This window comes from Tachysurus vachellii, chromosome 11, assembly GCF_030014155.1.
Source record: "Tachysurus vachellii isolate PV-2020 chromosome 11, HZAU_Pvac_v1, whole genome shotgun sequence".
NCBI lineage: Eukaryota > Metazoa > Chordata > Actinopteri > Siluriformes > Bagridae > Tachysurus > Tachysurus vachellii.
The window spans coordinates 23,491,586-23,507,621 of NC_083470.1; the positions used below are offsets into that span (position 1 = coordinate 23,491,586).

A 16,036-nucleotide genomic window follows, 5' to 3' on the forward strand; every position below is an offset into this window, starting at 1 on the left:
TTGATTAATTTTCTGACAATAGCTCAGGCTGTAAAGTTTATATCAGTACACTCATTCTTACTTACACACTGACTTGTACCATGAACATGCCACATAGGAAATTTGTTTTATTGTCAGTGATTTTTTTTTTGGAAGGAAACTCCAGTGTCAGGACTGACAGAAGTAAAACTGTAGTTGCCAACACATGAAAGTCTTTAGCAGTCTTCGGCATTTAGTGAGTCCTGATAATATGACAGGATTATTTAATAATTAATGAAATCATTTTGCAGCCTGTTTTTTTCTTCAGACTAAAAATGGCTCCTGAAGGATTGACTGTTTAGTGCTGCTTTAAATACATGTGATAAGTTTAATTTGTTAATATAAATAATATATAATATATATAAAAAAAGTTTAATTTGTTAATATATATATATATATATATATATATATATATATATAAACATAATGTGTCAGTCTTTAATTTTTTAAATGTAAGAGGAATCAAGTCCGAGTAATTGACTTCGTGTGGACGACGTAACTGTCTCTGTAAACGTCAACGTACATTATTTTTTATAGCACATGACATTTTTTTTTATTTAACCTTTATTTAACCAGAAAAAAAAAAATCCCATTGAGATTCAGAAGCTCTTTTTCAAGGGAGTCCTGGCCAAGACAGCAATACAAAAAGTTTCATATTTAAAGTACAGTAAAACAGTAAAACAAACAAGATAACAGAAAGAGAAAAAAAAATTATTAAATTAAACATAATCTCCACATAATCACCAGCAGCACTCAGTAGTAGCACATGTGCATATAGTACTCAAGTAATCCTTTATCCTAATTTTAAACTGCATCAATGTTGGTAAATAGTCTAATTTAAGATGTTTCTGCAGTTTATACCAGGTTGATGGAGCAAAAAATTTAAAGGCACTTTCACCGAAAACAGTTCGCGTTCGGGGAATGTCATACATGATTTGACCATTTAATCTAAGATTACATTTCCCAGCAGTGACTTTAGGAATCAGGAATCACATTATTCTGGCCAAATTCAAAAGAATCCTTCATTCAACTTAACTCACAAAACTGAAGCCTGATTTGACTGAAACTCAGATTTAAGTCATTTTCAAGCTCCCTGCGTTAGAGACACAATTTGTTAACATTTCTGGCATTTAGTAGACACCTTTATCCAGAGTGACTTACAATTTATTTCAATTTATACAACTGAGGGTTAAGGGCCTTGCTCAGGGGCAGCTTGGTGGACGTGGGATTCGAACTCATGACCTTCTGACACCATAACCACTAAGTTACCACATCCCACAGCTAACAAACGCATAGCCACCTGACATCATAACATTTATGATGTATTTAATTGTTCAAAATATAGCTTTAACCATGCAGTGCTTCTGTGCTTATATATTCTAGTGTAAATACTGCAATCATGTTTAATAGTGCAGTAACAACAACATTGTTCACCATGTTGACTGAACAAAGGAGTGGATATTCGCGGCGCATGCGCAGTGCGAATCATGTGGCCGCTAATCAGGTTGTTTTTTTTTTCGCACCCGTAATTGGTTATAAATCCCCATTCCACGCTCGGATTGGACAGTAGTTCATATTATCACTTGTCGGTCCAATCCCTGAACTGAGCTTGCCGTTATAGCCAATCCCAGACGAGTGGGCGTGGTTTGGCTCAAACAAAACTTGTTTCTGACGTCACGTCCGTAGGAGGTAGTTCTGAGGGAGCTAACGTAGAATAATTTATTATTAGATTTTGCTTAAATAAGAAATAAGAAAACAGATGTCAAGATGATCCTCACTGTTAAACCGCTTCAGGGAAAAGAATGTAACGTTCAGGTGGGTTTGAACATCCAGTTCTGGTTAATGCTGGTTACAATGCAATTACCGTGCTTAGCTAGGCTAGCTAGGTTAGCTTCAGGCTAACCATGTTAGCTTTAGGCTAGCTAGGTTAGCTTTAGGCTAGCTAGGTTAGCTTTAGGCTAGCTGGCATAAATCTGTAGCTTTTTGGCTAAAATGCATTGAAGCGGATCAGTAGTTTAAAATACAATATCAGTACAGTTTAAAATGTAGTTCCTAATAACAGGGGCTTTGTATTAGAACAGTGAACATATTTGAACACATAGTGCACTATGTAGGGTGTAGGAGACGTTATTCAAATGTTTACCGTCTAATGCACATATATACTGTGTGTGAGGTGATTTGGGATGTTAAACAACGTGATGCAGTTACCTGAGCTACTGAAACCCAACCGAACAATGTGATATGGCTTAATAGCTGAGTCCAGGAAGTATAAACTCAAAGTTCTTATTGATTATAACAGCACGAAGTCAAAATTTGGTTTCTGAATATATTCACATTCATGTGATGTAAATATATATATATATATATATATATATATATATATATATATATATATATATATATATATATAATATTTTTTAGTGGATTTGTTTATTCAGCTTGCACATTTTGTATGCCATAACCTTCTACTTGTTGTTCCTTTACAACTGTCTGCACATTTCTTCAATGCCATAGCCTTAGAACTATTTACTTGTACTTTAACAATGTCCACACATCTCTGTACTGCTATAGACTTTATATTTATTCACTATACATACACACACACACACATATATATATATATATATATTACACACACTCACAGGCCACTTTATTAGGTACACCTTACTAGTACCGGTGTGGTCTTCTGCTGCTGTAGCCCATCCGCCTCAAGGTTTGACGTGTTGTGCTTTCAGAGATGCTCTTCTGCATACCTCGGTTGTAACGAGTGGTTATTTGAGTTACTGTTGCCTTTCTATCAGCTCGAACCAGTCTGGCCATTCTCCTCTGACCTCTGGCATCAACAAGGCATTTGCGCCCACAGAACTGCCGCTCACTGGATATTTTCTCTTTTTCGGACCATTCTCTGTAAAGCCTAGAGATGGTTGTGCGTGAAAATCCCAGTAGATCAGCAGTTTCTGAAATACTCAGACCAGCCCGTCTGGCACCAACAACCATGCCATGTTCAAAGTCACTTAAATCACCTTTCTTCCCCATTCTGATGCTGGGTTTGAACTGCAGCAGATTGTCTTGACCATGTCTACATGCCTAAATGCATTGAGTTGCTGCCATGTGATTGGCTGATTAGAAATTTGCGTTAACAAGCAGTTGGACAGGTGTACCTAATAAAGTGGCCAGTGTGTGTGTGTGTGTGTGTGTGTATATATATATATATATATATATATATATATAAAACATGATGTACATATTTTTACATTTATCTGCACTTGTCTATTTGCACAATTGCAACTCTTTGCACTTCTGTTAGATGCCAAACTGCATTTCGTTGCTGTGCAACTACTATGCAATGACAATCAAGTTCTATCCTTCCATCCGTCTAATCTAATCTATATGACTAGCTAAATGTATTCACATACAACACAAAATTCACTAAAAGGCTGTAGAAAGCCAAAGAAAAACAAGCAAGTTCAATAATGGGCCTATGAAAATCTAATCAAATTATGACCTAAAGCCAAATTCAAATTACTTTAGACATTTAAAAAAAAAGAAATGAATTCAGAACTGTCTCTAAACTCATTATTAACTAAATATATTTGCCACAAAAACATTTTCTAATCCCTTAAATATTTTTAAAACTTTAGCTAGAGAAAATAATATACACACTATAAAAACAGTATACTTTTGAAATACTGTTAATGAACAAAACATAAAGGTAAAGAGTAATTGTAATGTAATTAATGTAATCTATGGTTAAAGGCTCAGTAGTTTTTTCTTCTTTCTTACTTGTGGGCGTTTGTAGAACATGGTAAAATAATTTGCATTAAGCCATGACCTTAATACAGGTGCATTAAGTGGTGGTTTGAAAATTGACATCTGCTCCAGATTGCTTATTTGTGCCATCAGTCATTTTATAGACACACAAGACTCTGAGCCACTGTAGATCCTGGGGTGCAAACATCAAACCGTAATTTGTAGACTAATCCTAATGTACTTCTAATGGTACATTTTAATTACTCTCTTTTTGACTTGTAGAAGTCATTGGCTGTTTGTGAATTTTTATAACATTTCTTGTTGATTCTCAGGTTGCAGAAAACGAGAAGGTGTCGACGGTGAAAGAACTGGTGTTTGAGCGCTTGAACATACCACCTCATCAGCAGCGACTGCTTTACAAAGGAAAAGCTTTGGCAGGTACGAATAAAGACTGAGGGTCGCGCTTTTAAGGGGGGAGTCGCGCTTTTAAGGGGGGGAGTCGCACTTTTAAGGGGGGGGGAGTCGCGCTTTTATGGGGGGGGGAGTCGCGGTTTTAAGGGGGGGGGAGTCGCGCTTTTAAGGGGGGGGGAGTCGCGCTTTTAAGGGGGGGGGAGTCGCGCTTTTAAGGGGGGGAGTCGCGCTTTTAAGGGGGGAGTCGCGCTTTTAAGGGGGGAGTCACTGTAGCTCTTACCACCCTTTAGGCTACAATAAGGTCATTGATCAAATGGTTCAGTGTAAATTTGAATAAAAACACAAAGGTAAAAAATGTACATAATTAGTAAAGTTCACTATTGTGTTTATAGACGAATACAGATTGAGTGATTACGCCATCGGCCCAGAGGCCAAGTTGAATCTGGTGGTGCGGCCGACAGGAGAGAGGAACAGCCGGGCGATGGTCAGCAGTAATTCCACTACCAGCAGCAGCAGTGGGAGCACTGCTAGTGGAGTTTGGCAGTTACTCTCCACAGTTTTGGCCAAACATTTCAGTCCTGCAGATGCAGCCAAAGTCCAGGAACAGCTCATTAAGGTACGTCTAGTTCAGCACCTCACTTCTTCCTCCATTCTTAACAAGAACGAAGACATTCTGATAGGAAATGAACAAACAAAACTCTGTTTGTAGTTGCATTTAATGTTGTGGAAAGTCACCAAACAGGTTCCTGTTTATCGTATTAGTTCTAGCAGCTGTTCCTTCACCAGCCTCTGCGTGGTTTTCTCTCTTTGTGTTACTGAGAATAAACAAACTCTTCTATCTGTCACCACATTCCCATGTCAGTCAGAAAACCTTACCTTCCACTGCCACAAAGCATTGATGCTGGAGACTCCACCCATAAATGTTAAAGGTGGGGTCTCCGATTTTTGAGAAATGCTTCAGAAAACTGCGTCGGGCCAAAAACTAAACAAAAATCAAAACAAACGTGTAGCCAATGAGCAGAAAGGGGCAGGTCTTTTCAATATGCAGCGGAGAGAGTGTTCAGTGCGCATGTGTGACAAAGTGGTTTTAACATTGACATGGAGGATAAAAAACAAAGAAAGAAAGCGAAGAAAGGTTTACGATAAGACAAGAAGTAGGACCCGTATTATATAGGATCAGCTTTCCAGCTCTGGAGAGAACTGAAGGAGCAGGAAGTTGGTCACATATTCACAGATTGGAGTTTCCCAAGTCAATAACTCCTGAGCTAAACACTGTTACTACACAAATAACACCTCTTTTCTATCGTAGTAATGTAGAGACGCAGCTACAACCGTGTTTTGTGTAGTAACAGCGTTTAGCTCAGGAGTTATTGACTCAGGAAACTCCAATCTGTGAATATGTGACCAACTTTACTTAAGACCCCGAGGCGCTTTTTTCCTTCTCGATAGGTGAGTAACGTTGGTTTTGTTTTGTTACACAGAACTAATATATGTCTTTGTCCTTTACATGATTATACTTTGTCATTTTTGCTTGTTTGTTTATCTGCAATCGTATTGTTCTTCACTTCAGCTATGATAAAGACACATTTCTTTCCATTAGTTGCCTGGGATGCGTATGTATGTGGGGGCGGAGCTATCAATACAGAGGTGGGACCCATTTGGGTTATGGGCGTGTTTGTTTTGGTGATTTCAAATGTCAACATTGGCTTTCAAAAATCGGAGACCCCGCCTTTAAATAAACATATCCTTACAGAATACTTCACTATATCAACGAAATTTATTTATACAAAGAGTCTGTCACACAGCTCCTTTTTGTAAACTGTTGTTATAGAAACGATAAAAAAAAGGAATAACTTTTATATGTATATCATCAGATTTGGACTCTTCAGATTGTAAAACACTGGTAATTGGGATTCTCTGTAAATGTCCCTTAGTGGTTGTTTATCAATGTTGGCAATTTTTATTTTTTATTTTCTAGGATTATGAACGTTCTCTCAGACAGCTCAGCCTAGATGATATCGAGCGCCTGGCTGGACGTCTGTTGCATCCTGAGGCCGAGGGAATGGACATGTCGTGCATGGACTGAGACGAGCTACCGTGTGTGTGTGTGCGCTTGTGTGTGTGTTTGAGAGTCAGTGCACACTTTAACAACAGCAACACGATGATCTGATGCTTGTAATGTCTATGATGAGGACATTTAGGAACAATGGGACTGTAAGACTACGTGTGAGCACGACTCAGCTAAAAATATTGAACAGAAGATTCCTTTCCGGTCTTCTGATCAGCGATTAAGTGACATGAACTGCACTTTTGTTTCGCAACATATTTCCTTTGTCGTGCTTTCAGATGTCCTGCCTTTTACACCTGTGACAGCTATCAGCATGCTGCAATGTTTTTGTTTGTTAAACTCTTCACGTGTGGGTTAAATTCAAGACATTTTAATGTCGCCGTGTTATCTGATACGGGACTGCAGGCATAAACCTACAGTACAGTAGGAGTTGCTTTATGCAGGAAGCCAATATAATCATAGCACAAATACAGATTGAGCCTCGTGCATGAAAAGAGGTCGTGTTTCTTTTTAAACTGCATTCGTACTGTTTTTGATTCGCACTCGCCAACATCCTGTGAATATTTCCTCTTTCGGGGGAATCGCTGTCATATTTTTAGGAAATGTTCCAGTACTTTATCAGACCATGTGCATTTTTTTTGTTCAAGCCATTGGAGCTTTGACGGTTCGAGTCAGCCCTGATTTTCGACACAGAACTTAACCCAAGATGTTTTCCAGTAATACTAATAAAAATACTATGAGCTGCATTACAGCAACAACTCTGTACCTCACAGTGCATCACAGCTACCTAAGAAAGGACCAGGTCGTCATGGAGATCAGTCTGACCGCATCGTTTTTACCGCCAAGATCGTCTTGCAACTCATGAACGGCCTTTTAAAACCAGTGTTGAACCCCCGTCTGTACGGCTTTAGCTCGAACGATGATCACGTGATCAGCGTAAACTTCATGATCACATTTCAGGTTTTCAGTCTACATACACTCTGCTGCTTCACGTTATGTTCGGATGAAAATATTTAAGGTAGTAAAGGAGTCCAAATTCATCACTACTGACCACAAAGTTAGTGTTGGGCCATGTATAAGTAAGCACTCTGACTTTGTAAATACTGTTTATTATTGTTATTAAAAATGATTACATTCACTTGACTGGCTGTATCTATGTAGAAGTTGTCATGTTGTTATAAGGGCTTTTAACAGAGCAAAAAAGCGAGAGGATAGTGTATTTTTTTTACACTTCTGGTCAGTGCTGGTGTACAGTAGAAATAAACAAGTAAAAGTGACGCCGTGCTTAAAAAAAAAAATTATATAATTTGCACTCAGCCAGCGGATTTAAGCGGCAACGTTCTTTTCTCATCGATGATATTCAAAACGGTTGCACGGTTGTTTACACCACAATGAAGCAGGGTTTTTAAACAGCAGGTTATCAAAAGCCAGGATAAATTGTTGTATAAGAACTTTGTGTGTGTGGGGATGGGGGGTGTACTAGGTTTACTAGGACCCAGGGGAATTATATCAAGTGTGAAAATCCCTAATGTTTATTATGTTTATATGTTTATCTCATTCTACCACAGCAGGTTTTGATATACTGATAAATGACAGCTTATCATTTTATATGGCTGGATTTACATTACATCTCTGTCCTGAAGACTTTCCCATGATGCGCTGACACCGGAGACTCCTTCCAAAGAGAAACAAATAAAACAATGTTTTGCAGTAAACCTCTTCAATCAATCAACGATTCTGTTCCAGTTTTGATGAACAATAGAACAAAAAATAAATAAAAAATTAGCCAGGTAAATAATCAGGTTGCTATAGAAACCATAAAGTATTACATAACAGATACCTGTGACCCGAATAGCCGTGGTTATAGAAATTGAATCAACCAATCAGAATTGAGAATTCAACAGATCGTGATATAAATAAAATCCGTTTTAATGTATTCTAAACACCGGACAGTTTTGGTTGTAAATGTATCTTTTATTTGTCTATTTAGTTTAGAATATACACTACCGCGTTACAACGGCACATTTGGCCTTTAAATTGTTTAAACCATAACATCCTGGTATATAAAACAAATTCTCTGATATAAGGTATATATATATATATATATATATTTATATTAATACAAGTACAATATGTAAATGTACAAAGATGAAAGATGACGGAAGGAAAAGCAGTAATTGAGTAGGACTCGGATGCAGTTCTGTGCTTCTGCTTTTGCTCTCGTGTGACTCACTTCCACATCCATTTGTTTCCTAAGCTAAATGTACCAGATATCCTGATAGTGACTAAGAAGCTGACGTGTAAGTAAGTGTAAACTCCTCTAAATGGTGTAAATCAATGTGGTTGTGTAATATGGTGTGGTTGCGAATAGCCAGGATTGACAACGTGGTGCGTTAAACAACCTCGAGGTCCATCGCGGGTTAAGACGGTGTTTAGTCCTTCGATCGCGTTGTGAACGATCAGTCGTTTGTATAATCGTGACATGCAAATATAGACAGGCTGGAAGTCTTAATCACTGGTGGACTTTTATACAGCAGGGAATGCATAATCAGCACAGAGATACACAAGACACGTGGAATGATAGAAAACCAAAGGCACAATGATTTGAAAGAGAGAAGAAGAAAAAAAAAAACAAAAAACATCTGCTTAAGGAAAAGAGGGCATAGTGACCGTCTTGGACAGAGTAGTGATACTGAGAGGAGGAGTTTTTTTTTTTTTTTTAAAGGGTCGCTATGCTGAATCGAAGCAGCTTCGTGATGCCCCGTGCTGCATGGGACTCGGAAAGAAAGAGACGAGATCAGATGGATTCAAACCCTGGAGGTGTTGTATGAGGAAGAGAAGACATGGCAAAGATGGTGGTGGTTGGTACTGCTTTTTTTTTTGTTATTTTCTCTTTGTTTGTCTCTGCTAGATCACTGTCATCTCTTTCCCTCCTTGCCATTAGCTTTCTTTTTTTTTTTTCACATCTCCCTCAACAGCTGCAGCCATCGTTCGAGGTGGCAGGTCTGTCGTCTCTTAGCTTGATCTGGTCGGGAAAATCGTAGGGCTCCACCTCGGTCTCCTGGAGGACGGGATAACAAGGGATAGCAGATTAAAAACAGGATTGATGCCATTAAATACAGGTAGTGTGGTGTAATTACGGGCTTCCTCGTGAGTGTGTGTGTGTGTGTGTGTGTGTGTGTGTACCTGTTTGAGTGCATTGCGAGCAATGGTTTGGAAAGCCTGGTCCACATTGATGGCTTCTTTGGCACTGGTCTCAAAATAAGGGATGTTGTTCTTGCTTTGACACCAGGCCTGAGCTCGCTTTGTAGTGACCTGCTCGAGACAGAAGACAATCATGGAGATTATATTAAACACTGCATTCACCTGCTGTTAGTCTCTCACAGTGAAGTCAGTGATTAAAATACTGCATCCAGCAAAAACTAGACAAAATTCCTTGCTATGAATAAGAGTGATGTTTTTCAGAACATGTGGTTGTATGATCGTGACATTTGTGCCCTATGGTGACTGGATTACTGATCACACTTACTAACAGTATGTGATTGTGTAACAGTATGTGAGTAGAAAGTGAGCCTTGGGACCTCCTGGTTTAACTGATCTATCTATCTATCCATGCCTTATCTATCCATCCATCCATGTATACATGCCTTATCTATCTATCCATCCATGTATACATGCCTTATCTATCTATCCATCCATGTATACATGCCTTATCTATCTATCCATCCATGTATACATGCCTTATCTATCTATCCATCCATCTAGCCATGCCTTATCTATCTATCCATCCATGTATACATGCCTTATCTATCTATCCATCCATGTATACATGCCTTATCTATCTATCCATCCATCTAGCCATGCCTTATCTATCTATCCATCCATGTATACATGCCTTATCTATCTATCCATCCATGTATACATGCCTTATCTATCTATCCATCCATCTAGCCATGCCTTATCTAGCTATCCATCCATCTAGCCATGCCTTATCTATCTATCCATCCATGTATACATGCCTTATCTATCTATCCATGCCTTATCTATCTATCCATCCATCTAGCCATGCCTTATCTATCTATCCATCTATCTAGCCATGCCTTATCTATCTATCCATCTATCTAGCCATGCCTTATCTATCCATCCATGTATACATGCCTTATCTATCTATCCATCCATCTAGCCATGCCTTATCTATCTATCCATCTATCTAGCCATGCCTTATCTATCTATCCATCCATGTATACATGCCTTATCTATCTATCCATCCATCTAGCCATGCCTTATCTATCTATCCATCCATGTATACATGCCTTATCTATCTATCCATGCCTTATCTATCTATCCATCCATCCAGCCATGCCTTATCTATCTATCCATCCATCTAGCCATGCCTTATCTATCTATCCATCCATCCAGCCATGCCTTATCTAGCTATCCATCCATCTAGCCATGCCTTATCTATCTATCCATCCATCCAGCCATGCCTTATCTAGCTATCCATCCATCTAGCCATGCCTTATCTATCTATCCATCCATCTAGCCATGCCTTATCTACCTATCTATCCATCCATCTATCCATGCCTTATCTATCCATCCATCCATCTAGCCATGCCTTATCTATCCATCCATGCCTTATCTATCTATCCATCCATCTAGCCATGCCTTATCTATCTATCCATCCATCTATCCATGCCTTATCTATCCATCCATCCATCCATCTAGCCATGCCTTATCTATCCATCCATCCATCCAGCCATGCCTTATCTATCTATCCATCCATCCAGCCATGCCTTATCTATCTATCCATCCATGTATACATGCCTTATCTATCTATCCATCCATGTATACATGCCTTATCTATCTATCCATCCATCTAGCCATGCCTTATCTATCTATCCATCCATGTATACATGCCTTATCTATCTATCCATCCATCTAGCCATGCCTTATCTATCTATCCATCCATGTATACATGCCTTATCTATCTATCCATCCATCTAGCCATGCCTTATCTATCTATCCATCCATGTATACATGCCTTATCTATCTATCCATCCATGTATACATGCCTTATCTATCTATAAATCCATCTAGCCATGCCTTATCTATCTATCCATCCATCTAGCCATGCCTTATCTACCTATCTATCCATCCATCTATCCATGCCTTATCCATCCATCCATCTAGCCATGCCTTATCTATCCATCCAGCCATGCCTTATCTATCCATCCATCCATCTAGCCATGCCTTATCTATCTATCCATGCCTTATCCATCTATCCATGCCTTATCTATCTATCCATGCCTTATCTATCTATCCATGCCTTATCTATCTATCCATCCATCCAGCCATGCCTTATCTATCTATCCATCCATCTAGCCATGCCTTATCTAGCTATCCATCCATCTAGCCATGCCTTATCTAGCTATCCATCCATCTAGCCATGCCTTATCTATCTATCCATCCATCTAGCCATGCCTTATCTAGCTATCCATCCATCTAGCCATGCCTTATCTATCTATCCATCCATCTAGCCATGCCTTATCTATCTATCCATCCATGTATACATGCCTTATCTATCCATCCATCTATCTATCCATGCTTTATCTACCTATCTATCCATCCATCTAGCCATGCCTTATCTATCCATCCATCCATCTATCCATGCCCTATCTGTCTATCCATCTATTCATCCATCCATGCCCTATCTATCTGTTGTCTACACATTTATATTCCAGAACATTTTTCATATTGACAATTATGTAAATATAACATCATTTGGAATTATTTCATCTTTTCTTGTTAGTGGTAATTTACTAGATTATTAGTTTATAATATGTGTGTCTTAATGCAAATGACACAGGCACACAGATTAAACCAACACAGTGTGATAAATAAATAACCTCTTCCTGTCTCTGAGCTCTGTACTGGACTGGAGCTGGAATGATGAGTACTAATAACTTGGAATTGGAAATAAAGAGGATGGAAAGATTGCAGCGAAATGGGATTAAGATGGCCTGGAATTGGAGTGGATTAGTACAGACTGGATTAGCATAAACACCCTTTAGATCGGATTAGGTTTGGATTGATATCTTGAAATTGAATGGAATTAAGCGATCGTAAAATGGGACTGGATAAAAATTGTGAATAAGAAAAGGGGGAAACAGTGTACTGTTTGTCACAGCTGTCAGGTATCGAATATTTTATCTAGATGGGATTTACGCTGCTGTTCTGGACGGGGTTTAAACTGCAGCATAGCAACCTGTAAATAGAGCTAAAGTCTGGGAAAAAGAAACACAGAGCTAAAACTCCTTCATTCCCAGAATCCAAACCAAAACGATGTTTAAGTAGAAAACTAAACTCGATCCGAACCTGTCTGTTCTCCAAGTCGATCTTGTTTCCGAGCACGACGAAGGGAAAGTTCTCTGGGTCACGAGGGCTGGCTTGGATCAGGAACTCATCCCTCCAGCTATCCAGAGTCTTAAAGGTGTTTGGAGATGTGACATCGTAGACCAGCACACAGCAGTCAGCGCCTCTGTAGAACGCCACGCCCAGAGACTGAAAACGCTCCTGTCCGGCTGTGTCCCAAATCTATCAGTGCATAAGACACAAAGTGCACAAGGTCCCTGATCAACGATTTATCAACAAAATCCAATTACTTAGACATTCATTCTTTAATGCTTACAGTATTTATGATGTTAATATTCATTACTCAAGTAACCAGTCACACCAGCTACATAGAATAGGATCTCAATACTGGTGGGCTGAGACTTCCAGCAACAACCAACCCACACATACAAACTTTAAGCTCTGAAGGCCCCTGAGGGCCCCTGGACCCCAATGCTCTAAAGTATGTGTGTTCATGAATTAACACATTGCAAAACGTTCATGTCTTAAACTCCAAAGCCGTTGGCTGTGTCCCAAATCCCTTACTTCTGCACTTTTCTACCGCAGTATGAACAGAGTGAGTAGAGTGAAAATCCCAAGCAGTAGTGGGATGAAGCCGCACTTATTTACCTGAAAACGCTCGCAGCTTTTCTTACATAGCGGAAAAGGGGAGGGGCTTTTTTTGTGTGTTGAGAGACGACAGGTCTATAGATAGAGACTAGACAAAGTATACATAGTGTGCAGTGTGTCATTTGGGACTCAGCGTCTGTGTTTAGTGCGCCGATATTTGTCTGTACCCAGCTTTTAACCCAAAGTGGGCGTGGCCTTTTATCATTTAGTTTGTTCTAGTTCTCAAACTAGGAGCCTAACAAACAGATTCCCTGTTAATCATTAAAAATATTTTATAGTAACATCTAGTATTCATCTGTATTTGTATTTCACACACACACACACACACTGGATAAAGTACGAATAGTGTACAGAACCTACAAAAGTCATATTTCTGAACCTTACACACTCTTTATGGTTAATGGTTTTAATGGTGTGTGTAAATAAAACACAGAAACTATACAACTAAGCTGAGCTGAACTAACACTCTTCAGTGTGTGCTTCCTTTCTGGTCTCATTACACACAGGTTAATGAGTCATGCGCTCGCTGGCACATGAGGACCAGCATTCCGCAGCACGGCAGGGCAGACAAGCTGCAAACTTGTTCTTACAAAACTGCTGCCTTCTGGGAAATCAGATGGAAATCACATGGCAGAGAAATGAGTGACACATCGCACACATGCGTGTAACGCTATGTTTATTACACACTGTGATTTTATCACGGCGACTCGCCAGTCCCTGTACTGGTAATACTGGTCATTGTAATTAGGTTTATAATCAGTGAACACACACGCGTTCATGCGTTTGGACACACACACACGTACTCGTGCGCTCAGACACGCACATGCGCTCGGACACGCACACACGCACGTGCGCTCGGACACGCACACGTACTCGTGCGCTCGGACACGCACACGTACTCGTGCGCTCGGACACGCACACGTACTCGTGCGCTCGGACACGCACACGTACTCGTGCGCTCGGACACGCACACGTACTCGTGCGCTCGGACACGCACACGTACTCGTGCGCTCGGACACGCACACGTACTCGTGCGCTCGGACACGCACACGTACTCGTGCGCTCGGACACGCACACGTACTCGTGCGCTCGGACACGCACACGTACTCGTGCGCTCGGACACGCACACGTACTCGTGCGCTCGGACACGCACACGTACTCGTGCGCTCGGACACGCACACGTACTCGTGCGCTCGGACACGCACACGTACTCGTGCGCTCGGACACGCACACGTACTCGTGCGCTCGGACACGCACACGTACTCGTGCGCTCGGACACGCACACGTACTCGTGCGCTCGGACACGCACACGTACTCGTGCGCTCGGACACGCACACGTACTCGTGCGCTCGGACACGCACACGTACTCGTGCGCTCGGACACGCACACGTACTCGTGCGCTCGGACACGCACACGTACTCGTGCGCTCGGACACGCACACGTACTCGTGCGCTCGGACACGCACACGTACTCGTGCGCTCGGACACGCACACGTACTCGTGCGCTCGGACACGCACACGTACTCGTGCGCTCGGACACGCACACGTACTCGTGCGCTCGGACACGCACACGTACTCGTGCGCTCGGACACGCACACGTACTCGTGCGCTCGGACACGCACACGTACTCGTGCGCTCGGACACGCACACGTACTCGTGCGCTCGGACACGCACACGTACTCGTGCGCTCGGACACGCACACGTACTCGTGCGCTCGGACACACACACGTACTCGTGCGCTCGGACACACACACGTACTCGTGCGCTCGGACACACACACGTACTCGTGCGCTCGGACACACACACGTACTCGTGCGCTCGGACACACACACGTACTCGTGCGCTCGGACACACACGTACATGCGCTCAGACACGCACATGCGCTCGGACACGCACATGCGCTCAGACATACACACGCGCTCGGACATACACACGCGCTCGGACACACACACACACACACGCACATGCGCTCGGACACACACACGCGCTCGGACACACACACATGGACACGCGCACATGCGCTCGGACACACACACGCACATGCCATATAACCGACCCCAGATAAGTCACTGCTGTTCCCGATGGAAGAATGAGACGAGGCATGTGGCTTGTTTCCAGAACAAACAGTGACTGGGAATCTCTCCTGACTGCAGCCAACTGCCAGCTCAACATCTTGCCAACGTGTTTAGAGACAGTGATCTGGAGCCCGCAAAACGGATTTGTTATCGATCAATAAAAGAAGATTCACGTCCAGAAGAAGACATCGATCTCTGCATCATCAGAGACGTTTTACTGACATCTATTGAGATGCTTCTAAAGCTGCTGAACAAACATGTCTGAGCAGAAGATATCTCAGATCCACAAGATAATTAGACTGGGATTGTAAGGAGATTTCTAACAACAATACGTTTTAAATCACACCAGTCCATCTCACGCTTTTCGGTGCATCACTAGACCAGTTTTCTAAACAAGAACCAGATTCTGTCCCAGCTCCTCTGTCTGTCTAACCCAAGTGTTAGAAGGCAGCTCATCAGGCCAGAGCCGAGCTGGTAAAAAGCAGTTAATCTGAATAATCTGAGTGCACAGTTTATCTAAAACAGATTTCAGAAGCCTTTATTTAAGACATTTCAATAAAGAAGAGTGACTTACATTTATCTCGTTTATACAGCTGCAGTTGAGGGTTAAGGGCCTTGCTCAGGGGCGCAGTCTGGTGGCCCTGCGATTCGAACCCACAACCTTCTTGATCAGTAGTCCAACACATTAACCACCA

The 16,036-nt window shown here is 41.4% G+C and overlaps 2 protein-coding genes across 2 annotated transcripts in view; one reads left to right on the plus strand and one right to left on the minus strand.

Moving 5' to 3' along the window:
* Positions 1 to 1,679: 1,679 nt before the first annotated feature.
* ubl4a (ubiquitin like 4A) lies at positions 1,680 to 7,385 on the plus strand. The gene is made up of 4 exons (XM_060880899.1): positions 1,680 to 1,833; positions 4,101 to 4,206; positions 4,572 to 4,795; positions 6,158 to 7,385. Exons 1-4 carry the CDS (start codon positions 1,786 to 1,788, stop codon positions 6,263 to 6,265), a joined length of 486 nt encoding a protein of 161 aa, XP_060736882.1. The 5' UTR covers positions 1,680 to 1,785; the 3' UTR covers positions 6,266 to 7,385.
* An 815-nt stretch (positions 7,386 to 8,200) lies between these two features.
* rab7b (RAB7b, member RAS oncogene family) overlaps positions 8,201 to 16,036 on the minus strand; it is a 13,306-nt gene continuing 5,470 nt past the window's right edge. Inside the window, exons 4-6 of the mRNA XM_060880898.1 lie at positions 12,623 to 12,841; positions 9,434 to 9,562; positions 8,201 to 9,308 (exon numbers count right to left, since the gene is read on the minus strand). Coding sequence (XP_060736881.1) covers positions 9,219 to 9,308; positions 9,434 to 9,562; positions 12,623 to 12,841 — 438 coding nt within the window. The 3' untranslated portion in view covers positions 8,201 to 9,218. The remainder of the gene's footprint in view (positions 9,309 to 9,433; positions 9,563 to 12,622; positions 12,842 to 16,036) is intronic.

Bases quoted from the DNA above. Each gene is read 5' to 3' on its own strand.
- ubl4a (XM_060880899.1), top strand. From the start codon at position 1,786: ATGATCCTCACTGTTAAACCGCTTCAGGGAAAAGAATGTAACGTTCAG. The intron at 1,834-4,100 runs GTGGGTTTGAAC...GTTGATTCTCAG, and splicing joins GAAAAGAATGTAACGTTCAG to GTTGCAGAAAACGAGAAGGT. The intron at 4,796-6,157 runs GTACGTCTAGTT...TTTATTTTCTAG, and splicing joins TCCAGGAACAGCTCATTAAG to GATTATGAACGTTCTCTCAG.